Source organism: Falco rusticolus, chromosome 4 (assembly GCF_015220075.1).
Source record: "Falco rusticolus isolate bFalRus1 chromosome 4, bFalRus1.pri, whole genome shotgun sequence".
Taxonomy (NCBI): domain Eukaryota; kingdom Metazoa; phylum Chordata; class Aves; order Falconiformes; family Falconidae; genus Falco; species Falco rusticolus.
The window spans coordinates 93,518,989-93,546,524 of record NC_051190.1 but is presented as its reverse complement, the minus strand read 5'-3'; the positions used below and the strand labels follow the sequence as shown (position 1 = coordinate 93,546,524).

The following is a 27,536-nucleotide window of genomic DNA, read 5'->3' as shown; positions in this document are numbered from 1 at the left end:
GGAACAAGAAGAGCTCTGAAGGACAGCAAGGTTGAACCTTTGCTCTGGGATCACTGGAGCCCATGAGCCTGCCTGCCTGTGTGGCCGAACCCAGTCCCTTGCTGCCCAGCTGTGGAGCAGCTTGGCCTAGCAGCATCAAGGAGCTTGGGTTGAAGGATCTTCCAGCTAGGCAGCCAGTCGGTCAGTTTGGGAGGCTCAGCAGGGAGCCACAGTGGTCTCACAGCTAACTAACCTCAGGCCTTGACTCAGCTGCTTTTGGGGTGATGCCAGATAAAGGAGTCCCCCTGCCCTCTTCGTGCCTCAGCTGCCCCTTCCACTTCAGAAAGTGTTCTTCTCCCTCCTCTTTACATTCAATTAGAATCCAAAAGCTGACGAAAACATAAATACATTGCTGATGTGCTCTGGAGATTGCAGACTGCAAGGTGGGGAGGGAGTTGGTCACCCACAAACACATTGCTGTTTTGCACCATGAACTCCATGAGGATAATAGTCAACCTACCACTTGGTGGTTTTTTTATGCCAGTCAGAAGCTGTTAATGATAGCAAGCAGCCCTGAATGCCTGAGATCAGCAGGTAAACCTCACAAACATTTCATTTTCCCATGGTCTGTTTTCATACTTCATTTCACACACAAGTACATGGGCAATTTGGAGCCTCGAAAGTGAATGCATAGCACAAGCCAATGCACTGTAAAACATATTTACAGCCCCAAAGCATAACTACATTCATATGCTAATACAGTAAATATTTTTAAATTCAAAGTAGCTTGAAATGTCATTTTTCCCTGCATGTGTCCTGCTAAGCTTGTGCAGCTTGTGTGCTTTTTAACTTCTGAAAAATCCTAAATTCTGTATTTACAAAACACTGGCAGGGTGAAAGTCCTGGCACTAAAATCTATTTAAAAAGAAATTAAGCGAAACAATGTATTTCCACAGAGTACCAATAGTGATCCTGCTGTACAGGTGGGGAAAGACTCCAGCATCTTTACATAGCTTCTGCTGAAGATACTGCTATGCTGCTAATTATTTATCTAATGTCTAATAACAGAGGGAAGTCACCAACTCATTTAATGCAACTTGTGTACTGCTCCCTGAATGCAAACGGCTTTCAGCCCCAGGCTCGATTCAAACCAGAGGCAGTTGTTAAATTATTTGCATTGATGGTCAGATCTCACTTCTCTGGGGATGGAAGAGAGAAATGATGCCAAGTCTTAAGTTTGCTCTTTGCATGTTCAAGACAATGGGCAGATCCAACCAAGAGACCTCTACCTTCCCCTTAGGGACCCAGTTATGGAGAGGCATGCGAACAGCAACAATTTGGGAACTGATTTGTCCCACATAACACGCAAATCATGGCTTCAGCAGGGGGAGAATGACAGAACTGGCTTCTGACCCTACCTGCCAACCTCCCCATGCGCTTCATCTCCATTGAGCCTGTGCCTCAGACCGTCACTGCGTGGTAGGCAGAGCCTCTCTCTCACTTTTTATTTTTACTTCCAGTGCATTCCTGAGGATGAACAAAATGTACAGATCACACCCTGTGACCACAGAGTGATATATAAATTGTGTTTCTGGGATACACATGCTTCCTAGGGCTTCCTCTGATGCTGCCTGGAGCACAGCAGACATTTGCTATCCGGCATTTCCAAATCCCAACCTTCCGCAAGGGCAAGCATAGCTCACAGTCTGCTGCATCTGATGTCCAAAAGTGGTGGGGAATATGCGCAGAGGTGGAAGATGCCCCTGCCTCATTGCTATTATCGTATTACTTGTCTAGTATTTACCAGATTTTCTAGGCATACGCTTTCCTGGCCGAAGGTCTTGGCTGCATCGTTTCAGATTAATCAGGCCTGAGCTATGCAGGTCAAAAACAGGGTCATGAGGGGTGACATTCAAAATGGGGAGTTTGTCTTAACAACAGAAGAATGAAGTGCTGTTCCATATTATAATCTGAAATAAAACAGGAGCAGATTTCCAGCAACTTTGTGAAAAATCCGTTAAACTGACTAAACTCCATCAGTCATGATGACAATCCCAGCACATATTTTTTTTCTCCTGTTTTCTATGCAACAAAGTAACCAGAGATGTTTTTCCATTCATGAAAGAAATAGGGAAATGTCAGGTTAAAGTCTGAAAAGAAAAACTTGGCTAGGAGCAATGCTTCTTTACTGTTACAATTATTTATAATTATTGTTAATATTATTGTATTACCAAACAAAATACCTCTATTATTTCATGCAGCATAAGTTGCAGCCCTATGATTCATTGTGTGCAGTTGCACAGCACTCTAGGGTAGGCTTAAAACACACTTCTCTATTAATCCTGAATAGACATGTGAACCTGCACGTACAATTTCCTGGGGTGGCCTCAAGCAAATCATCTCACCTGCAGTGAGACAGATGAAAACTGTGCCATTAAGGTCTGACCCTGAGTTGATGTGAAGTGGAGAAGAGCTATAGAAATTACCACACCACAGGCTTGTACTGAGAGCATCCCCTGGAGCCTGTAACAACTGGCAATGCGTCGTTCTAGCTCTCTGCATGTACTGCACCACAAAGGGATATTCCCCATAAAGACATCCATTTACACAGAAACAGTCAAAATAAATTTCTCCATTTAGATATCCTATTGGCATTGTCAGTCACACTCACGGTCTTATCTCCAGGGGACTTCCAACTGCTTCATATTCTGGTTGGAGTGCGAATTCCTACAACATGAAGCAAACACCTCTGGCCCCTGGAGCAGCCCTTTTCCCAGAAATCTATGGGAAAACCCATGGCACACTAAAAGACCACATGGCAGAACTGAACTTTGCATTCTAAATCCACTTTTATTGCTGTTTCCAGCCATCACCCATCACTGGAATCACACAGAACACCAGTCAGAAAATGCAGACACCTGAGATCAGCTATGTAGCAAATACCTTTCACTTGTGAGTCACAGATCAAGCACCCAGCTGCTGCCCTCAGCACTGGACTCTCTCCCCAGCTCATAGACTCTGAAATCTGGTGCTAATGTTACCACTCCAGCCATCAAGCTGAAAAAGGTGCCAAACCTAACCTCTACAGCCTGCCTCTCCAACTTGTCATCCATAAAACACGCTCCCCAGCAATGCTGCCATAAGCTCAACAGAGAACATTGACATTAGCAAAGCTGTTGGGTTCATTGGAGACCTAAAACCAGCAGAGCCTCTCCACAAGCACGTTTCTGCTCTTTGCCCACTAACTGGGCAACAAAGACAAAGTGAAAACCCTGGTGCTGAGCCAGTGGATAAGCCACCAGGAAATTTCAAGCTGTTCCAAGCATGACAGGCAATTGAAAACATGACGTAAAGTTCAGAAGGTCATTGCTTCAAAATCTCTTTCTAAAGAGAGATTTTGTTATGCTTTTTCTTTTGCAAGCATGCATCAGTAGAGCTAGAGTATGGGAGAGAAACAGAGAAGAAGGGTGGATGTATAAAAGATGAGAAATAAATTTTTAAGTACTTTTGGCTGGGTGGTTCAGGCACATGTTTTCAGCCTTTGCTACAATGTGTACCTCTGCAAAACGCTGCAAAGATGAGCATGGAAGTGGTTTAAATGTCTGCCCATGTTCTGCACAGCTGATAACCCACCTGCGCCATAAGGTTGGTGGAGTTGGACAAAGTCTACAGTACCACGTGACAACATTTAGAGAGCTCTCTCTGGATTTGGAGGCTTTATCTTGAGTACTCACATATTAAGATTCTGGTTGAGGTGTTTCTGGGCTGGTTCATATGTGACACAGGGCAGAACTGGGATGAAACCTCACACCTTCCATTCACCCAGCTCCAAAATGCCAGCTACCTCCTGAAGGTGTCAAAAAAATTTTATGCTTACTAAAAAACTTTGGAGATTCAAAACGAAAGCACTTGGCCACCTGAAGAAAACTGATTACTTCCTTGCAATGGGACTCTGGTATTCTTCTGTATCTAACTGGGCTACAGCTGAGTATATCATTGCATCACTTGCAGGTTTTCTATTTAGTGTCATAATAACACAGAGAAATAGTATATCAAAGTGGGTACTGCTCTTCTTCATTAGGACTGGGTCACCTTTGTATTAAACAATAAAAGAAAAAAACCACACACACACACAAAAAAAACCACCTCTGGATTTTCTGCCAAAAGCAGTGTGCTCTAACTTTGACTAAAATCCTCTAGTAGTTCTGCACAAGCTAAGACAACAGATTTAAGGTATTTTACCTTGTGCAATTTGGATATAGACTTAGGTTTTTTGGAAGTAAAATAGAAACATGACACCAGTTCAGCCCCAGTTGTTTTCCTCTCCTCTTATGTTGTTTCATGGCAGCTTTCCATATTTGAAGGCTATCACACATGGAAACCCATCTCATAACAACCCACAGTCATTTAGGTGACTCTCCAGACCAAGCCAACGTAAGAACCGTGTGGACTCACAGCGACAGAAACCAGGTTCAGACATGATCCAACTCAACCAGCATAGCTCCACTGCTGAGCTGTCAATCTGAAAGTCACTTCTAATCCCACTGATTGTAAATACATCATCTGCTGTGGCTGCTAAAGAGTTCTTGCTGGGCTGTCAAAATGTTTGCCTATAACCTGTTGTGTAGTCCCTAGCAGGGTCCACTTCTCACGAGGTGATCAGTTGAAGCTTCTCTAAAATACAGAGCAAAAACACACCACCGAGTGTTTTCAGAAAAATTCAACTCAAAATGGAAACCCAGGGAAAAGACCAGCAGAACTCGGCTCCCTCATACCCCCCACATGTGCACCTCTAGTGTGGAGTCCTCTGATAAAAAATTAAATGACTTGTGGGTAGGAAATGACAAAGGGTAATTAAAATTATATTAAACTTTCTCATGGCTTTTCTCTGGTGTTTCCTGCAACACAAATGTCAGAAGATTAATTTGTTTACTGTCCACAGATGCAACAATAACCACAATTGCTTCCCAAGGAACATTCAGTACAGCAATACTCCAGGTCCCTCTCTGCCACCACAGCATTTTTCCACAGCATCTACTGGAGACTCCCACCACTGAGAACACCAGCGTGCAGTCCTGAAAGCACAAGGTGCCCTGCCTCAGCTCAGACAGCCAGGCCTGCTGTTGGTAGGGGAGGAGAAAACCCAGGCTATCTGCTAGAAAGAGACCAAGAGAGACATAATGCAACCATGGGCTACAGCGCACCCTGTGCGGCTAAATGCAAGACTCTTGCTTCTGGTTTCGGTTTTAAATCGGTGTTAAACTCATGACACGGCTCCTGATTTAAAAAATATTACCATTGAAAGGAAAAAGCAGGTTGACAAGATTAGCCACAGAGATGTTGCCACACACTGAACTACATGACTGCATCCTTACACGCACGCGTAAAAACTCACATCAGGGTTTTGACTGAAGTCCATCAGCAACCACTCACCCAAGCAGCTGCCTGTTGCTGCAGATAACGTGCTTATCACATCATAGCCTGACCCACCACGTGTTAAGCACATTCAAGTGAGAAGACAAGTGAGTCGTTCGGGCTGCTTCCATTTCTGGGACATGAGTCTGACCTCAGTCATTTGTCTGGGCTGTTCCCATTAAGCTTCCCTTTTCTGAGTGACTATCAAAGTTCTCAGAATAGCAGGAGGAAGATCTTCTGGGCATCGCAGGAGCTTAGGATGTGTCAGATAAATGCATCAAAGAGGAGATTATTCCTGAACACTAAAAACCCACTGGAAATATATATGACAGCCCCAAGGCAGTCTGACACTAGCATCCCTCAGCTGGGGCTGTTAGACAAACAGCTCATATTTTACTCAGAGTGAAAAAATTGCACACATTATGGTTCTCTGACACTCTTTAATCTTAACACAGCTGTGAGCTTCTTTCAGCAGAGAAACCTTCTGGGTGAATGTGACCTTTGGATAAATCCTTGCATGTCCTCTGTGGTGGTATTTATTGTTACAATCAGGCTAATGATTCACTTTGTGAACAGCCCTGCAAGGGATCTTTTTTCCAGCAGTCCCCATGACTTGTAAATGTGTTCCTCCATCACTGTCACACCTGTACTGCAAAAGGGGAAAATAAAGGGTAAACAAACAAATAAAAAAATATATATTCTTTCACACTTTCACGTAGATTACTGCACAGAAAGCATTCATGTTTACAAGAGATAAAAGGGAACATTAAACATTTTTAACATTGAGGCAAATGGCTTCTGGTAGACTGTAAGAAGTTATTACTGTTATCTGGAAACACTAGCTACCAGGGCATAATGCATTTTCCTGAGCTAAAAGGACAAGTAAGGTGCAACTGAGCTTACAGAACATTCCCATTCAAAGCAGGCAGTGGACAGTACAAGAGGGGAGGACAAAACCAATGCAGTCCTTGAAAACTAAACGGCATGTCTCTTTGCCAGCTTTCAGAAATGTCATTAATCTTAAGAAAAAGCTGGTTTTCTTTCAGTTGACACGCAATATTACAAAAATTGTTTCTGTTCCTATTGCACATAAGCATAGTAATCCTCTCTTAGTCATTCCATGCTCAGCTCAAAACACAATCTTTTTACTGAGACACCAAGAAGCCTGAATTTGTTCTGACCGTGTAATTTGACAGGCTCCAAGCTGCCAAGGAAGGGATGTGTCAAAAACTCCTGTGTAAACTACTTCTCTGGGTCTAACTGTTGAGCGGGTTATCAGGCTCCTTTGTGAAATACAATACTGCCTAGAGTGCTGAGAGCTGAACTAGCCTCACTCTTCCCACTGACAAAAGTTGAATCAAAGAGTTAGTTCATGTCAAACTGGAAGGTTTTCTCACATCTGAATGGAAAGCAGACTTAAGAATTTTATTAGTACCTTAAGCTTGAAAAAGAAGGATGCTGCTAGCCTCGAGCCAGCATCTGCAAGAGATTAATTTCATAGAGACTGTTAAAAAAATAGCAGTGTTCAGATCTTTAGCAATGTATATAATTCAGGCAACAGTCAGAAGCAGGCAAAAATACATATGCTGTATATGTAGGAGTGATAGTCACGTAATATGTTGGTTTCTGAGATCAGGCTCTGATTTCTGACTTTCCTGGCTCAAAACTTTCTTCTTTCAGGCACCTGATGTTTTTAAATGATAAAACTTCTAACTCAAAAGCAAGAGTAGTGGTGACCTGGAATGAGTTCAGCTGCATTTTCTTCCTCCCCAGGAAGGAGCAGTTCATGTCATAAAAGTCACCAGATTGTTTGCCATAATTCTGAGACAGTCAAGGACTGGATAGATACAGGGATGATACTAACCATGGACTTCAGCAAGCTGTGCTGTCACAGCCTGAGATGGAAACATAACAGTAGCACACCACAAGAAGCTCCTGTTGTTGCTATTCATATTGTACCCATTCAACACACAATGCACCCTCCCTTAGGCTACCAATCCAGCATTTTCATGCACTCTGCATAACCCCAGCATTTGTACGTCCAAGGGGCATATCCACAATTAAAAGGCTCTTTAAAGCAACACTGTAATGCTAATTTCTGTAAAGCGTTATAACAAACTTTGGTCTCATTCTGAAAGTCAAAGAAACAAGCTCCTGTCCTTGGAAAAGGTTTCTGTTGGATGCCTATTCCATGCAACCTTCTGTTTTCAGTCAGCATCCAGATTTGGTAGGCCTTAGGGGAAAAAAATCAGCTTGGTTTCCCCTCAGTCAATATTGCTTCTCAAATCAATAAATCTTAATATTGACCACAACACAGAAACCAATAACTGTTTAATATCTTCTTCTGGGTTTTAATTATAAACACTGAGGAAATTTGTCAACTCCTGACTTCCTAGTCATATGGAAAAGCTTTTAAACATTCAGCATAAACCGCTGTCGATCAGGCCCATCATGGTTGTGGAACTAAAACATACTCCACCAACAATTCTCTGAGCATGTACACAGCATCTTTAACCTTGGCATGCCTTTGAACCCGGTGTCTGCATCTGCTGCAAGAACAGTGAAGATAATAAACAGCATCTTTTTATGTCGCAAGAGTTATTATTTCCAGTGCCACAGTCAAATTTCCTCTGCCCATATAAAACTGTAACTTCCATTGATGGGGAACGTTGACAAAAATCTCTGTGGTATTCCATAACTACAAAGTGTTCCTGGCCATTTATCACTTGGAAAGAAATATGAACACCACTGAGAGACAAAGAAAAATAGAAGAGGCAGGTGAAGGGAATTCTGTGGGGTACAAGACAGCACACAGTTTGCATGCAGCTGATGGAGAACCACACAGTGTGAATTCCTCACCTTAAAAACCAGATGGGAATCCTGGCCAAGGATATCGCCTGGCTACCCTGTAACCCAGGCTGTGGCTATGGAACAGATTATGTCAAGTCAGGCAGAAGTCTAGGTGTCCTGGGACAACGCATGGGCTCATGAGAGAAAGCCCTGCTGAAGGGGTTTGTTCCCTCATTGCCTCCCTGCCACTGTGTTTCATATGATCTCACACAGCCATGCTGAGAACGCATTCACAGGTGCTTGCCAACTACCTTCTTCATCTGCCAGGGAGGATGGATGGACACCAGTTTGAAATGATTGTATAGAGACCAAAATAACCAGAGAGACAAACTATCCAGGGGTCAGTACAGGTGAGATAAAGGAGAGCTGGAAGATGAACCAAATATTCCTTACTAATGGGCTGAAAGGCCTGTGTACTGTATTTCAATTTTGTGCTCGTGGGTATTTTTGAAATCAGACATTTGCTGCTAGGGGTTACAGTGAAGACCTGGGCATTCTGTGAAGTGAGGAATCATGATGCAAATAGTGGAAACTACATATTTCAGATGCTGGCAAAACACAGCCTAATTAATGTATGGAATCCGAGGGCGTGTTAACAACCCCAACGGCAGATAAAATAGCCACTTGTTTGTGGGATCTGTATAGTTATGTGATTACAGAACAATCTTCAACACCTTCAGGTGGTATCTTGGTGATCCTTCTCTATATTGTCAGCGAATCACCTTTGCCTTTGGAAACAAGACCAAGAAGTGTATTCCCCATGCCACACAGTCTATAAGCCTTTTTTGAAAAAGTTTTCTGTACCCACAGAAAATCTTGAAATCATTGAGAGTTTATGTCATCCTCTGAGGATATCTAGGACATCTATGATCTATGTAATCACCTTGCCATGATGAAACATATCCCTCTGGAGAGTATGGATTTTTTTGTTTCATGAACAATGGGCTGAGAAATCAATACAACAGAGAAGAACCATGTAGACAGACAGATGAGCAGAACAACAAAAACGGGCTTCCAAGCCTCAGCCAAATTCTTAATATCTGAAAACAGAGTATGGGGTTTTCTTGCGTATCAGCTCCTCCTACTCCAAAAGCAAGTCTCAGTCCATTACTAGGTTTTGACTTGTTTTAAGTTTCTTACTTGCCAAAGACACATTGCTGCACAGAGTATTAATGAGGTTGTCATCTAACAGGGCCTTACAGGAGCAGAAGAGATTTAGTACCTTCTTAAAAAGACTAGCAATGCTTTCTTCTGAAAGTTTGAGAAGGATTTGTGCTTTGACAAGAGTAAGACAATACACTTCTTGTGCATGTGAAACCTCTTAAATCCCATCAGAAGGACTTGAGCTTGAGGCCAGGAACCAGACACTTTCACATTTTAATCTCAGATCTGCTCTTGGCTTCCTGCACAGCAAAGAACTCTTTCTTCATTTCAACAACTCTAAACCAGGGTGCAGTGAGAATTAAATGTTTACACTGCAATTTGAAAATGTAAAGTGCTAAGAAGGAGCACTTAGGAAATGAACTTTGTAAACTTTTTTCTTGCTGCTATGGTATCCACCATCCTCAACAGCCTCTTACTTCATGTACTCATAGACTACATAACCTTAAGCACTCACTCTTTGTAAACTACATACCTCACTTGAGAGCTGATGTACAAAAATCAGCTGTCTGAATACCTTAACGCTTACGACATCTTCCTCTGGACTGATCATAAGAGAAATGACTTGTTATTAATTTTCACATGCTGGATTTATTTTAGCTTTTATGTTTCAGGACTATTATATAAACAGAATGTTAGTTGTAGGAGTACCCAGGAACGCAAGAAAACATATGGCTCTAACTCCCTTCAGTATTCCCAGCACATTCCCCACCAATTTTAATTTCAACTGGCTTAAGTGGAGGAGTCAGGGAGAGACTTAAATACTCTCATCCTTTGCATGTCATGATGAAGAAGTGAAATCACAGCACCTGTTCTCACATATGCAGAGCCCTCCATTTGAGCGAAGATATAACCCTACCACTCCCTTTGGGTAAGAAAGGGTCTCTTTATGGTGTATTTTGGATCCAGTGGCATTTTAGTTCTACCTCTGCTTCAGGATGGCACTGGCAATCTCCAGTCTTGAGACCTCACCATGTTAGCATAAGTCTATGCTTGCTCTGATGAATCCACCTGGGACAGAGTTAATTACAACAGTAGAGCCACACATGGTGTGTTTCTAAGTGGCATCTCAACAGTTTTAAAGGTGGGTGAACCTGACACACATACCCGTGCATCCAGCCTGTGCCACGTACCTTACCCAAAATTAGGTATTCTGATGGTAAATATTTGCGATGGATAAATACATATTCCTGTATAAGCACAAGGGCCTCCACCCATTCTTGCCTTACTTCCCCAGAGTCTGCTCTTTGCTCTGGTGTTGCGATGCCCTAGGCTACAATAATCCTTAGGTGCCAAGGTTTGCCATGGGGGAGGGGTGTCACGAGCTTTTGCTGTCATGCCACAAGCCCTCATCAGCACTGGCCCTGCTGCATACGGCTGCGTAGACCCCGGGTGTCTGCAGTTAAACAAGTGCTGCACCTGCCTCTCATCACACCGCCGGCACCTGGCGCTTGATCGGCTCTCGCTCTCAGTGCGGCGCTGCCCAGGGAGCAAACATTCTGCAGCTGAACAGCAGCAGTAGAGACCTCCTGAAAGAGCTTGTGCTGTGCTTGTTTGCGAGGCTGCATAAATCACCAGTAATGTGAGATGCTGGTCCCTTCATGCACTGTGAAGACTGAAGGAAAAATGAGGCTTGAGCAATCAGCAGAAACTAATCGCTTTACGCTCTGGCACTCTGCGCTATTGATACAGCAAGCCCTTACAGGGACGAAAAGGGGAGGAGCAGATTTGCTTTTACCCCGGATCTCTACTTTGTGTCACAGACAGCTACAAAAAAGCTGACATAATGCAAAGGTTCCTGGAGGTCTCCAGAACCGAGAACACCCCAGCTTTTTTGGATACCCTGTGAGATTTAGGAAACAACAGGAAAAATGGAGGAAAACCCTTCAGCTATTAAAAAAGACCCACAAGAAAGCTTGCAGTTAAATCAAATCGATATAAAGTCTCCAGCATGGAACTCTCACATGCGGCAAGACAGCTCTCCAAATGACAGCGAGAGCAAGCTCGATAAGTTGCTCGGAGCTGTCAAAACCTTTCTAAGGCAAACTTTCTACAGAAAAGTTTTTCGTGCTGGTCACAGCTCATGTCCTGCTTTGTCTGGTTATCCTGCCAGAAGCATAAATGAACTCATAAGAATAACAGGAGGATTAGGTTAAGCTTATTTTTAAAATGTTTCCCACAAATTCGTCTCATTTGCCTGCTTATAAACACCCTCGTTCATCTTTGCTGTGTGTCTAATTAGGCAGGATATACTGCAGGTGGCTTAAAATAGGAGATGAAATATAGTAGCTCTGCAGTTACGCATGTTAAAGGAAAGGTAATTAAAATTTCATGCTATGAGATGTAAACTGATCATCTCAGGGGCCTGAAAGGGATTTCTCCACCATATATGACATGGCACGGTTGGCCAGCTACAGTATGGGTGGGTTTCCTCTTCCTTGCAACACTTATTAGTGTCTGCCCAAGGCAGAATATGAGATCCGATGGGTTGGTTTCTTGAATTATTTATTCATGGAAATAGGCATGTTACCATCAGCTAAGCATCTCTGGATTTTATTTAAAATCAATACTGCAATAAAGCTTAAAACATAGAAAGCTGAAATTAAAATTAAAACAAACTAGCAAAGAAAGCCCTGCTGTGAACCTGTCTTAGAGGTTAATTAAAATGAGATCAAACAGACGTCTTGGATTTTGTAGCCACTGTAGTTAAAATTCTGCGGTACCTGACAGAGACATAAGGTGGTTTCCTGTGACGATGCTGACAGCTTTTCTGAATAGCATCTCTCTCAAAAAAAAAGGGTATTTATTTTTGCAACTAAAAATAATACTTCAGTGTAGCAAGTGTTTTTGGTTTGGCAGTGGATCAAGTTGCACCAAAACGCAGGTGGCATCTTTTAAACCATCTCCACAAGGGAGAATGTCACTCTGCTTTTCTGCCAGTTCCTTCCCACACCTGCTTTCCTCTTCTTTTTAAAAATCATGCATTGTACTATATTACTGAAACATCAGGGGTGTTTTCCAGAATGTGAAAGGACCCTTTCCAAAAAATACTTATTACTGTATACAACAGGGATGTGCTTGCATTTTGCCATGGTAGTCCTAGGGCACACTCATGCTTACTGTGAAATAGTGGCATTTTAAGATTGCAGCTTTAATAAGGATATTTGAGATGAGGAACTCTTTATTAAAGAAGTTATACTTAGGGCATGTTTAAAAGCCTATCAGATAAGCTTTGAAAAATGTGAGGGACAGCAGACCTAGCATTGCAGGCTTTTTCTACAAATTTCTTACAGCTAAGAAGAAAAAAACACAAGTGAACTTAGTTAGTGAAATGCAGAAATGATCTCTCAGTTGCCTGTGGCCAGAATAATTAGGTCTTCTGCCTTGGGAAGGTACCCCTCAGATTGCCCCTAGGAAAAAAGTGGCAAGGAGGTAGGATCTGGGAGCCCTGATCTAAATAAGTTTCATTTTGTCTATGCCAGTAAAAGATGGACCCACTGTGTCTGAACCAGATGAAGCTTTCATAAGTTGTCTGTGGTACAGCAAATGGTGGGAAGGCTAACCAAGTATTGCTAACTTATGCAAGAGATTAGTGACATAAACCTGCATGGGACAGGAACAGACATGATGAAAAACAGACACAAAATGAGTTGGCCAAATATAGAGAAATTCCCATTGACTTCAATGAATCAGGATTTTATCCCATGATTCCAAGGCAGTATAGAAAAACAAAAAAAAAACCCAAAAAACACCCTACCAAGCCTCTGTTAAAGGTAGTCCAGCAACAAGTTCTGAGGATGCAGTCCATACTGACAAATGAGAAGGGCATTTATGGTGCCCTGCTTTGCTGTTAGAAGTCCCCCCCGCTCCTCTCTTCCCCATAGTTCCCACCATCCTTCAGGATCATTTTTGTCTCAAACTAACCTTACATTTTCACATTAGTGTCTCACATCTGTCAGACACTGAGCAATGAGGAAGACAGTATTTGGTTATGAAACACCTGACTTGAATTTCATTGAGCCAGGTAATAAACCAGAAAGAAATAAAGTTTTACTAGGCAGAAGCAGGTTTTTGTAATAAGTCTCTATATACCTGCATGCGTGATAATCACAAATAGAGTTCTTTTTTTGAAAAGAGAAAAGAATCCTCATATTGCACTTGCAACCAGTAGGAAATAACATCTCATTCAGTGTAAAGGGACTGCATCAGGTAGGGTTGTGATCATGTAGTTAGGTAAGCAAAACAAACACATTCCAGGCATGCCATCCTTTGAAGGAAAGGAAACTTCCCCAGGTTTTAATCACACAGCAGTATGCTGCTTCATCTGGTTTTCCTATAAAAAAAACATCTTTCCTTGTTAAAAAAAAAAAAAAAAATCATTAACTTTCCATATAGGGAAGCACAAAGCGGGTCGTTGGGGAAGCAAAGCATGCACTTCTCAGCTGGGAGCAAGCCAGGGACAGTCCCAGGTGAACGGTGTCTGTCCAACACCACTGTCCTGTCAGATTTTGGAGCCCTCTCCACCCTCATCCCCCCTGTCCCCAATACCTCAACAGGAAAGGAGACATCTGTGAATCCTCTGGCACTGCTTCAATGTTTTACAGCTGTAATAACCACTGATACAAAGAGAAGAATGTTTCCTAGCCCCAAATTCCTGAGGTACTTTTCTAAACAGACACAAGTGGATGGGGCTTGGTTACATGAAAAATACCCCACCAGGGGCAGGGGTCTGGGGAAAGATGAAGAGGAATCATGATCTGCAGATAGTTGAGCTCGGCTTGGCTTCAGATTTATCTTTTCTGACCACTCAACCCATTTTGTCGAAATCCAAACTTCTAAGCCTTAAATCTAAACAGTATTTTTCTGGCAGCTTGCACTCCCTCTTGGCTATATCAGATGAAAAATCCTTAAGGAGGAAGCTTAAAGCAGTGGTGATCTATAAACTGAAATATATGCGGCATTTTTGTGGTACTCCTTGCCGTCAGTATATAGGTAGCAAATTTTGATGCTTGCTTGTTGCTAGAAATCCCAAAGTGCATCGGACACTGCAAAGTCCATTTTCTCCCGTTTGTTAGCACTGTCAGTCACTGGCAGCGTCAGACACGGTGCCTCTTACCTGTAAGTCAGTGAGTTCATCATGGCCTTACAAAAGATGCACAGGCTGGCATTTAGAAGTAGTTTGAGGAATAATGTCAATTTGTATAAGGGCGTAGAGTAAAGGCAGGAGGCAGCCCAGCCAGATATGCGTGGAGAACATGTTCCCAAGCAGCAGTGCTCTTGTAAGGGTTAGGAACTCCAGCTCTCCCAGTGCCTACGCATTTAGGCTTAGTCTTTTGCACCTTTCTCCAATGAAGATCTGCAAAGGATCACCACGTATAAGTAGAATGATATAAGGCAGAGTATTTCTGTACAGAAAGCCTGAACTGTTAAGCGCTTAACAATGCAAGCAACTAAAGCTCCAGTGCTGATTTCAAATGGAAGACTCGAAGATGATGAACAGAGCGGACTGGAAAGTGGAGCATCTAGCTCACAGGAAACTCGAGACCTGGTGCAGATTTGCTTAAAAAAATACAATTATTATTTCAAATATTCTTAAATGCCTTTCTAACCAGAAGCTCCCCCGGCCGTACAGCTGCTCAGTGACAATTTGCCCAAGAAGCTCAGTAAATTGTTTCATCCTGAGCTCTTCTCTGTTGTGGTTACACTGCTGCTAGTGCCCAGGCTGAGGGCCAGCTTTGGGCAGGCGGTCTGACAGGCGCAGGAACACCCCTACCTCAGCACGAGAGTGAGTGCAAGCAACAGCCCCTGTTCCATGCCAGCTCGGCGAGGGGACCAGGCACGGCTTCGTGCCAGTAGTCCTCTTCTTGAGCCAACACCACCGGCTTGTCTTGAAGGGAGGGACAGGCCAGCTCTGCACTGGGGTGGGTGGAAAGGCAGATGTGGAGGCTGGTGCAGGAAAGGAGCCAGGAGAGGGGTCACACTCGTGAGCAATCAGAGCTACAGCCGCCCGTCACTGACACTACAGACGAGCCCTGGAGCAGCCGGCCTTGGCTGGAGCGGTGCAGGCAGCTGCTGTGCCCACATGCACAGCCAGGACCAGAAAACCTTGCAGGCAGAATTTTGTAATACACGCACCCTTGACAGCAAATGGAGGGCTCCAGAGATCCCGGTTCCACCCTCCCCTTTAACACTTGAAGCAGGCTTTTTCTGAAGTCATTCTTCAGCCTACATTTCTTTTGCACCATCCTGCTGAGCAAACATCGGGGCATAACCACATGAATTTTACAGCTGTAGGACATCATTGTTAACAGGGGAAAAAAACCTTCAAACCTTCTGCTTCAAAGCCACAGACCCTTCTTACCCATCTTTTAAATAGAGCTCGTAATTAACTTAGCAAAGCTACGGCTCACATGCTCTCTGAAGTCATTCATGGCATATCAACAGGGAGCTGATGGACTACACAACATTGCAATTTGTGCTTTAACTCTAAACAATAATATTTTCTCTAGTTAAGTGGAAATTTTCAGAAAAACTGCAAGACTGCAGCAGTTAACTGGATAAAGTTAATTGGTTAACTGAAAGAGAAACTCATTAACTGGTTAACTGAGAGCTAAGATGAAGTAATGTCACCACAGCCACAAGGAATATTTAAGACAAGAACTGCAATAAAGTAGATTTGCAATTCCTGAATGTATTTGATTAACAGATTCAAAGAAGTGAGGTTATTACTCTGTTAATTACTGCTTCCTATAAAATACTGAATAACATTGAATTCAAGTGTCTGAGAGAAAAACATACCTCTTAGGACAATTACCAAAGAGGAAAAGAGTAACTAATCATTTGGTGTGCTGTTGTCTGTTAAAAATGTAATAATAATAATAATAGCAACAATAACAAAAATTATAGTAATAATAGGAGGGGTAAGAGCAATAAAAACACTTCTCTCAAGAGCTAGGGGCACAAATTTTCCAATCTCAAAGGGGGGAAATCTACTGCATGGCAAAAGCAAGACACTGAATACTTTTCCAAAGTTATGGCACTAGTGAGAGTCTTGAGCAATGTCTAACTAATAATTTATGAACTCACCTGTTGTGTAGGTGTATTAGAGACGGGTGATATCCTGGTATCATGTTGTCGTGTTCCAAATCTGTTGGTGCTACCGAACTACCAAAAAAACCTACTGGAAAGCCATGAATGTCAGCGAGGCCAGGTGCCACTGGGAGTATTAGTCCTATGCCTGCCTTTACAGTGTCTCCTGCAGCCCAGCTTGTCCCCCCGTTGAGCAGCATTGCCGTGCCCCCCTCACTGCAGCCCCCACACCCTGTCTGGGGCTGCCTGCTCCCAGGCCTCCCAAGGAGGCTCCCAAGAGGCATCAGCCGCGGCTGAGCAAAGCAAGCATGGGGGCCCACAGGGGACCTGCCCCCTATGCCGTGCTCCTCCCTGGCCTCACCAGGGCTGGAGTCACCTCCAGGCCCCTGCTCCAGCACAGCTCGAAGACACACAATGAGATCAGCCATGGGCAAGGGCTTGGTGAGCACAGAAAGTTCTCTTCTCCTTCCTCAAGTTCCCTAAGCTCCCCAAATCCTCATCCAAGAACTTAAATAGTACCATAATATTTCTTGATAATGTGATAGAGCTTTTTCTGGTAACAGCAGCATGAGAAATACAGATGGCATCACCTATTTTTAGTGCTGCTTATACTCAAGAGCAGCTTCAGGAATATGAGTGCAAGCTTTATTGCATACATGGTTAAAGTATCCAATCTAAAAACCTGCTACTGAGTGACCTTAGTAACAACTTCTTTTTGGCCAGGACTAATCCAGGATGCTTGTTAAAATATCAAAATAAACAAGTGGCAATGGTGACGATTTGGACGGTGATGGAACGGTGATCTCATCTTCACCCAGAATTTATCAATATCTCCTGGAAATTCAAAATCATTTCCCTGCTTAATGAACTTGCCTCCATAAAGTTCAGCCCTAAGGTTTATTTTTAGAGTATTACTCATGAGTACTGAACAACTAGCAATGTATTAAAGACAAACAAAAAATATCAACCCAAAACTAAACAAAACAAACCACAATTAAAAGCCCATAAAACATGTCTAGTTACAAAACAAAGAATTAAAAGACTGGTATAAAATTAGATGCTAAAATTGTTAGTTTGCAGTCTGGATTATTTAAAAATCCTCTCTTGTGCACTTATATTGTGCTTTCTTCTACCATGCACTTTGCAGAGAAACACGAGTCACCAAAGTCACAACATCAAAAAAAGGGTTAAGGGCAAGGTGCACAACCATTCTGCTAAGGTGTCACAGATCTATCAAGGTCAAGCTCATGAGTTAGCTGTTCTTCACCCCACAACCATGCAGCTAGCTCTACTCTACATTAACCATATCCTTGTCACCTAACAATTGCGACAATCTTGCCGTGTATATTTTTTGGACAGCTAACAAATGGAGAAACTAGAGTTGTAAAAAGAAAGAGACTTAAAACAAATTTGAGAAGCCTTCACAGAAATCTCAGTAACACAAAATCAGACAAAAGTTTGTAATGCATTGTTCACTGCCTGTTTTGGTATTTGGAGAAAACACACCCTCATTCATAATGTTCCTGCTGAGTTTATTTCTATTTCTATTTCTGAGAATTCTTATTAACAGCAGGTCACTGCCAGAGCAGCATAATGAAAATGAGGCAATGTTGATAATACAGGCAAGAATGACCAAGAAAGTTTAACCCTTGAGAATGCAGTATTTCAAATGGAAAATTTCCATAATACGTAATATTGGAGGGTAGAAACTGAGAAGCTATTCAATTCAAAGAGAAGATGAATAGAAAAATGAAAGAATCTGACCCTACCATTCTGCTTCTTCATTTCCCTTACTGCTAGGAGCTTGTTCATAGTTAGAAAAGAGGAATTGGATAAATTTTAGTTAAACCTACCCTGAAATTAGAAAACATCGACTAAATATGCTTTTCTAAAAGACTTCAGTAAAAAGCTTTACATGTTAATTTAAACTTCTTTTAATGGTATTTTAATTTTTCTGCAAAAGTACCTCACCAGCAATGGATTCTTTGAAAAACATTCATTAAAAAATGCCAGTCTTTTAAGTACTCATATGCATACTAATATACACACACACACATGCACGTGCATATTTATTTATACAAAGATTTGTTAGAAAGGTTCTCAGAACTTTCTTGAATGTGTGTCCCATAATCGTTACCTTCTTGTGGGAACATCCTAGTATGAAAAATGGCTATGGTCATTGAATAAATTGCTTGCTATAACTCTGTCAGTTTCTAACAAGAAGTAGCACTCTGCTAAATACCATTATTTAATTCATACTTATATTTCATCTTTGATTCCTGTATTGGGAGCTGAGCACTCTAACAGCTAGCAACTTCTAAATGGAAACAAACAAATAGCTGCTTCTCACAGAATATGACAGTCATTTCAACATAAATTTTTCTCAGAGAAAAATAGACTGTTATACAAAAGGACATAATCAAATTAAATACTTGCTTGATTTCATTGTCTTTCCAGGACAAATAGAAGACATAATTTTAAAGAAACAGAAATGTTCTACGGTAATTCTTGTATGCAGGCATGTAGAGATTTTTTCTTCTGGCTGCTGTAGCCAAAATATAAATCATTTTCTGTTCTGGTGTCAGGAAGTGTATTGCACTAAATTAATCACAAGCTACTTTTAAAAAGGGACAAAAAATCCACTGCAAAATGAAACAAATCTCTCTGTGCCTGTTTTCCATTTGCATTGTCATCACTTACCTTTAGAGGACGATGGAAGTGAGATGGGAATGTTGCTGAAACGCATTCAACAGACCCTATATGTGTTAGCATCTCTAGTGCTCTGTGCTCTACTTTCAGCCATTGGAAAAGATGCAGTATTCTAACCTGCACAGAATATAATTGTCACTCTTTGCCAGGCTCCTAGCACAGGGAAACACCATAGCAAACTAAATGCAGAAACACATAGACTATGAGCCGAGCTGTGTGTCTTCTAGAATTTCCCAGTCCCAGAAGTATTCTGCTGGGGTAGATAAAAGTCCTTCTGTCTCATTATAAAAGAAGAGGAAAGGCAATTCGTAAGGGAAATGGAGTCATTTTAGAAAGCTTTTCCTAATAAGCCCAATAGTTCAGCAGATGTGTGCAAGTGGGGAAAGCTGGGAGCGCAGAGATCAGGCAGCTCCATCCGCCATCATACAACTGTAACTCGGCTTGCTTTTATCTTTTATGTCAAGCAATCAAAAGAAAAGCCAATTTTATTTACTGAGTGAGGGGCAAATAAACTCATGCCAATTAAAGAACAGAAATGATGTCTCTGTGGTTTAGACTGGAAGCATTTTAAAGATAAAAAATCTTAAATAATTCACTCAGACAGGGCTTCTAGATCCTCATCTGTCTTCCTTTGCTCCCAGGGCAGGATGGGCATGCACTTAACTTTTTTTAACTCTCTCCTTTCAGACTTTCAACCCACAAACTGCTGCATCCAAGGGGCACTCATAATATTTAATATCCCTGCTTTAATAAAGTCATTTTCAAAATGCTTCTGCGAAGACACACTTCTCTGGACCACAAGCAACGACAGTTAAAGCCAGCCTCAACTTTACAGCTGACTTTGAAATCAGGAGCTTAACAACATGTTTTGAAGTCTCTTTCCCCTCTCTCCTCAGTCTCCAGAAGTACTTTTCCTCTGGGTGATCACATGCCTGCCTGCCTTTCTCAGTGTTGGCTGCTCAGGTTTTTATTAGCTCAGGACTATCTTCTGATCCCTGACTCAGAAAAGCTCATCCTACTGCAACTCTAAGCCTGTGTATTAATACTTAGCACAAGCAGCTCAAAGCATGTGCTCAGATGCTACTAGAAACTGGGCCAGCTGTGTGGGTTTTCTGCTCACACAGTAACTTACTATCTCCTTCCACAGCAAGTCACACTTACCGGTAAAATGTGGTGTAATCCACTGTTGAATGACAGCTCTGAAACTCCCATGCTTTGAGTTTCTGGCATTCCCGGTGAGCTCGGAGTTTTACCCGGACCGTCCCATGACACAGCTCAGGCACAGGATTTCTCTGCGGGCGGCTGCAGAACTCGTTGGACTCCACGCGCCAGGATTCGGCAAAGTCGTCCACGTCAAACTTAAAATTCCCGTCACCCCCAATCAGGTCATCTCGCTTGTGCCCGTTGTAATTGCCACACAGACCACAGAGTTTGCCTTTCAGATGTGGCGCAGCCATGACCTCCACAAAACTGTCTCCATCCCATGAGATTTCCAAGCCTAGTAGATGAGATAAAAACATGCGCACACACACACACAAAGAAGAAGAAAAAAAAAAAAAAAAAAAGAAATTGAGGATAACAAACTATGCCTTATGTTTGTTAAACAGGGAACCCAAACAAAGCCATTGGCTTCCTTCTGATAATGTTTAGATTTCTCTATACCGCCCAGTAAGTGCCTCTGGCAAGTGCAGTGTTTCTTAAATCATAGTCAATTACAATACATTCATGCCTGTCTCTGTTTATTTTTGTTCCTCCTCACTAACAAATGGGGCTATCCTAAAAAGTCTGAAGCCAAGGCAGAACTGTTCTTAACTTCAAAAAAGGGCTTTTTCAAAATTCTGCAAATTGAATTTGCTAGGGCAGATTTCTAGCCAATTTCACAGGCAGCCCAGAATTTTAGCCATTGTCATCCATGGCACAGGTCGTGGGCATATAATGGCGTCCATGCCCCATGAGACTCCACCAGTGATCACCTTATGGAAAACACCCTTTTCTTGCCCGCAAAGCTGAGACTGATCAGTTATTTGGGTGAATACAACTGTTCCAATACAAGTACCATATTTTGTGTGGGTAAAGAGAGTTAAAAAGATGACCCCAAAGATGGGAGATGGGTAAAACTGTTGTAAGAAGGCATTCTGAACAGGATTCAAACTGTTCATTCAAAAGGTGTCAATTACTGGAATTTTGAAGCTGTCTCCATAAGTCAGCAACACTGAGGGATGACGGTAAACATCTAACCTCCATCTAGTGGCAAGATGTAAGTGCTCTGCTACAATCTGGTTTACCGTGAGGACTTGCACTCTAGTACATCAAAATCAAAATAGCTTTCTGTGAGCGAAATCCATTTTATCTTTCTGTACCCATCTAAAAGCTTGGTGTCTCGCTTAAGTTAGCTGAGCTGTCTGGGCCTTCTCTTTGATGGAGAGAAATAGGCAGCTCTGGGTCACAATGTGGGTGTCTAATGCAGAGGGAATAAACTACATTCTGAATGCCTTTCTGTTTCCAGTGATACTCTAGGGGGCCCAGAGACTGCGTGGAGACTAAAATTCTAGTTTTTACCTGGGTGATTGTAGATTAAATTAATTCCATCCTTCGAGAAGTAAACATGTTTCTCAGAAGGGAAAGCAATTTTGGTATCGTGGGGGATAAAAACAACACCAAGAATCACTGCTGCTTAACTTCTACCCAAAAATAGCCTTTCTTTTAATTATTTCTAATGTCTGATGAATGCTACTACATCATATCTCTGCAGTAACCCTGCATCTGAAGATCACAAATCATTTTGCTGATGTTAATTTATTCCCATAAAGTACCAGTGTGCAGTGGTTAGTTAAGGATAAACACAGGAACCTGCTTTTAAACAGGGTAATCCAGATTTTACCGTCTTCTCCCTGCCTGGCCAAGAATACCAAACAGCCTCACTCCGCAGTGTATGACCAGGGCTTCGCTCCAGCTTTCTACATTTGCTGTGTGGGCTGGCTTAGCACCACCCTTTCCTCTTGTAAATCAGTGCTTGTCACTGTGCGATCCAAAGTCTGCCCTATCCTCATGTAAGTAATTAACATACCAGTGACTCAGTTCAAAGCTGGAACCTTTCCGTTAGCGACACATCCCATTGTCTCCTATGACAATTCCTACCCACACTGCAGAGAAACAGGGTGAGGCTCAAAGAGCAATTATGACTATAGAAGGGGTGCTTTGCCATCGGTACGTACTGTCCTGCTGCTTGTGTGGTTCACACAGTGTCACTAAGGGGTCTGGGAATGATTTACCCACCCAGGCTGTGCAGATAATTCTGTATCACTGGCCACTACAGTCTAGTGCATCATGTTTTCTTATCAGTGTAGGTTAGCAATGATAGCACAAATATGTCCTGAGCTGATACACCTGAAAGTAGTTTCAAATTATCCAATAAACCCAGCATGGATATGGCCACTGTATCCTCCTCCAAAGGCACTGTACACCCAGCCAACTGAGAAATTGTGCAAGACTACAACTGTTAACGAGGCCAGCACAGTGGCAAGGGGGAAGGCTCCCTTTTAAGCTGCTTCATACATTATCATTGCTGGACAAATTCAAATTCCAGCTGTCTTTGCCTCTGACAACACTGAACAAAACAAAACACAGCTTGATTTGCAGACACCAGATTAATACTGCTCTGCTGGCTTTTAGAAGAACCTGGCCATTGACTTATAAACTAAGATTTCTTCAGACTTGAGAATCATATAAACTTTCTCAAAGCTTGAAGCATCAAGATCCAAATTCTCAGACAGTTCTCTTCAGAAATCAACTCCAGTTTTTAAGGCAGTGTTTAACTTCTTCCCTAAATGAGCTCCCTCAGAAGCTGCTGACTTTAAGCAGAGTTACAAAAGATTGGCTAATGATTCTATCTTAATCTTCCTTCTACAACTGGCTTTCAATGAAACCACTCACATTCATTATAAAAGGTTAACTCTAAAATTATCCTCTATATTTATGTGTCCTTTGTGAGAGTTAACCTACTTGTTACATTGCTCTGTGAACTCTAGGTAATACAAACAAGAATAACACAAAACTATGACTTTTCATCTCAGCATGTAAAAATGCACATTTTGAAATCCAGGGAGTCCTGCTTTGATTACTGGATTTGATTCAAGAGACTCAGACTTTAACTACCACAAAAGAAGGTACTTTCCTCTAGCTGCATATTGTTTAATTATACTATATTCTGCTGTAACTGCCAGATGGAAGGGTAGTTTCTTGCTTTCATGAACAGCCTAAAGGTTTTTTGTCCATAATGGAGCTTATTCCGTCTTGGGATAACTAGGAAGGGTATTTACTCGTACACACATGATAATTTTGTTGAAGCCTGATTGTACTGTGTAGTGTGTGCCTTTTTGTTTGTTCACAAGCAGAAAGTTCTGTTCGTTTCTGTAAACCAACAAAAGCTGTGACAGACAGGGTTATGCTATGGAGTGATGTTTGAAACGGTCTCCTTGGCAGACAGAAATTGTTTGGAAGAGTTTCTTGGTGCCTATACTGCCCTTACCTTCCCCCCTGCCCCCAAAATGAATGATTTCCCATTCACTTGGACAAGGATCAAAATCCAAGAAACGTGAAGTCAAAGGATGCAGCATCTGTCCCATGTGGGGATGTGCAGAAAGGAATATTCCCTGAGTTACTTCTTAGAGTTTCCCAGTTTTCCTCTTTCTTTGAAGGATGCTTAACCAAGTTGTTACTTGATTTCTTAAATTGCCACACGATCAGCTCTACTGCATTTGAAAAAAAAAAAAAATCCTTCTGGATTTATGCACATCACATACTGAGTTCCCCATGCTGGGAACTCCCATCAATTGTTCTGCATGATTTTTCATGGTAAAGGCATCCTCCAGACCTGGCAGACCACTATTCCCTAAAGATTTAGTGCCAAAGTGGTACAGAAAACCTCAGCAAAGCGGCTTCGTGCAAAAGATCAGCACAGAAACAACAACAAAAATGCTCCTGCACTAGAGGGACAGATAAGTAACACCAGCCCTGTGACCCTCTGCTCTCTCATCTTTTTAACATACAAATTTTAGACTAGGACTCAACACCACCCCAACCACACCCATGATGAAATATCTGGAAGTGCAGGGTGCCAGAATTGCTGCTGCATGGCATCCAGGGCTACAGCTGGTGAGGAATTTAGCAACAAAACAGGTTTTCACTGGAAAATGCCAATTCATCAAAACTGAAATGCTTCAGGGGACATATCGAATTCAGCGAACTTCCAAGACAGCACAGGCAAGGGTCCAAGCTGGTTTCCTGCCAGCTCGCCTGGTGGGCTGCCTGGAAACCTGGACTTTCAGGGTATGCAACTCCAGGACAGCCCTGCCATGAAGATTGCCCCATAGCCAGGGACCACAAGGCTTCCTGAAGCTCACAGCTCTGCAAAAAGAAAACCCAAAAGCTGTGGGAATGCTGACCGAGCTGTAAGCACCAGCCCCTGCACTTCCCAGCCCAATTTTACTTGAATTTTGCTTCTAGTGCAGTGGTTTTGCTTATTTTTCATTCCTTCCTCCCTCCACCTCTTCTTTCACCCTACACCGGGAAAGCATATATTTCTTGAAAAATCCATGTTTCATCCTGAAACAGAGAAAATTCTCCAGTTTTTTTCCCACCCAGCACTCAGAATTTCCTGTGGAACAACAGGTTTGTCTTTAAACTAGTTCTACTCAGGACATTCCTCTTCTCTACAGCCTCTCTGCTGCTTGTCCTCTCCCAGCAAAATGGAGCTATGCTGTTCTGCTGCTTTCCAGGCCTTACGTGCTGAGGAAAAGAGGACTTGGCCCATCATGCTGCATTCAGCGAGAGAAACCTGATCCGGCTCTGTTAAGGGGAGGAATTATTTAGGCTATAATTTGTAGTGATTACACACTGTTTGGTATGTTGTCATATGCCATGTTTGCACTCCCTCTGCCAACACATGGACAAGGATGTGTGTAGTCATTTATTAGGCTTGCACCACAGACAAATGGAATAGCAGCAGGATTAGCTGTCATTCATCTTCAGTTGAAAACCTTTCTTTGGCCTGTGGTTGGCTAATGAAATCCACATCGCCAGAATTCATAGTGTTCAGCTGGCTGCAAAGAGAAACCTTCAAGATGCTTTTAATTAGAAGTTGTGAATAATGGTCAGCTTGTGTGCATTTTACAGACAGCCACAAAAATCTGCATTGCCACTTTGAGGAATGAGCCCAGAGCTGGGACCCACATTATGCAGACTTACACTTCCAGGGGCTATATGAACAGGTGTCTAAATTCTCAGCTCAACAGTGGGTGCTAGTGTCCCCCTTGAAAAAAAAAAAAAGATGCTAGATAATAAGTATGACTATGCGTCACGCCTGTGACCATATCACTCCATAAGAAAGATTTGTTTCACTGCTTTCACATGGCATTTAATTGAATTAACAGTAAATAGTATTCTTGCTGAAACAGTACTTCACTGTGTAAGTGAAATCTCTCAGGACTACAGTAGTACCTAACACATGCTAATGAGAAAGTTTTAAACTTCCCCTCAGTATTTATCTATGCAAGGATACTATAGTTTCAGAACAGTTTACCAAAACAAACGTAAGTCATCTCCGTTCCCTGTTTCAACAAATAAGGTATCAGATTCTCTGAAGCTTCTGATTTTCTTTTACTTAACTACATATATTGCCACTATCACGCTTTTTTACTGACTGCTGTTCATGTTGCACTGGAGGAGAAACACACGCACACACACACACACTCCTGCCCTACCTGCTTTGGTCGTCACTTTCAGCAAATAACCATCCAAATCGATCTGAAATTGTGGTGTCTCGCAAGGTAGTGAGATGCGGGTCCCATTCCACTTCACTGTGAGGTGCTGCTGGAGGCTGATAGTGCTTCTGCCCAACACAAGGTCCACTGACTTTGTCCAGGAGAAAGAACGGGTCCGGCGGGCATCGTTTTTTACCAGCACCTGAAAGGGTGAGGCAGAGGAGGAGCAGTCTTTTGTCAAAACGTACTGACATGTTCCCTGAAAGTTAAATGTCCGTCCATCAAAAGTGTTGTAGTGAGGGTCTCCAAATACAGTGCAAACTCCAGGCTCTGCAGGTGAGTGAGAAACAAAAGCACCATATCAGGATCAATCAAAGTTTGAAAAAAGCAGTTGATAAGAACTTAGAGGACCTCATCTATCTGCCCTATGGATTTGGCTGACATCCACTACGAATATATGTTTTTGAAAGACAGGGGCTTTATGGCTTTAGTGGAAGTCTTTCCCAAAGCAGGTGGGAACCAAAGGCCAACTGATCCTTGGGGCAGCACAGGAATGCTAACCTGTAGCTAGGAACCAAAGACACGTCTTCCAACCTATATGTCTGTCCCATAAACATACTGTGCCATCTGAACAGCTTAGGGTATTACGGTGCCTGTGAAATTTTCCAAATTATTTCATTTCCAGAAAATACAAGCCTTAGTCATGATATCAGGGCAGGCAGAGCCCTGGGCTTGCAGAGCCCACATGTCTCTGGAGATGTGTGACGGGAGCCTTCCCACCTAGCTTCAGCTTTCCAAACATGAAATGTCTAGTCTAAGCAACTCATCCAGTCTCCCTCTTACTGACAGAGAGAAACAGACATGACTAGAAAGTCTTTCATCTCACCAGTTTTAGACATTTCTCTTAATATGTGGGGGAATTACTCTCTGGAGGAGCCTGTCTCACTGCTGCTAGCTCTGGGAGCACAAACAAGTATCTAAGACTACAGGCATTCCTCTCAGACAGTTAAGCTCCCCTGGGATGAGCGCCCACCCTTAAGTTGTGTTGTGGGAGCAAAGCCTAATCCACTAACAGAAGCAGAATTCAAAACATCGCATGTATATTTTTGAAGCTAATTTTAATGCCCTCCATTAGGCAGGGGTGATCCTCTGAAATTAAAAGCCATCAGACCACTTTAGCAGGACCTGATTCTGTCCGTATTTTAAATAAGCACACTTACTTATAATTATTGTACATTTATAAACTAGGTATATTTATGGGGTTTTCCCATATTAGGTAGAACGAGCATCTTTATTCAGTGTTACAAGCTATCATATATGTTGCTTATACACAGCAGACTTGAGTAGTTATTGTTATCATGCTATCAGCTTAAAGTCAGTAGGATGTGACTAACATAATGCAGTGACTAAGGGTACAGCATCTCTACCAACCATGTGCACCATCGCAAACGAAGGGAGATTTCTTACTGATATTTCCAGCCATATGCTGGTCAGCGAAGCCACAGCTCAAAGGCAGGACACGTTTCCACACTCATGTCAATGACGCTGAGTTACCCTGCAGTTACCCAATGA

The 27,536-nt window shown here is 42.4% G+C and overlaps 1 protein-coding gene across 2 annotated transcripts in view; it reads right to left on the bottom strand.

Annotated features, from left to right (window-relative positions):
- Positions 1 to 27,536, bottom strand: part of BMPER (BMP binding endothelial regulator) — a 145,182-nt gene that overhangs the window by 23,637 nt on the left and 94,009 nt on the right. Inside the window, exons 12-13 of one of the 2 annotated variants that reach the window (XM_037387200.1) lie at positions 25,965 to 26,294; positions 20,365 to 20,701 (exon numbers count right to left, since the gene is read on the bottom strand). In XM_037387200.1, coding sequence (XP_037243097.1) covers positions 20,365 to 20,701; positions 25,965 to 26,294 — 667 coding nt within the window. The remainder of the gene's footprint in view (positions 1 to 20,364; positions 20,702 to 25,964; positions 26,295 to 27,536) is intronic. The other variant, XM_037387201.1, reaches the window with a different exon arrangement.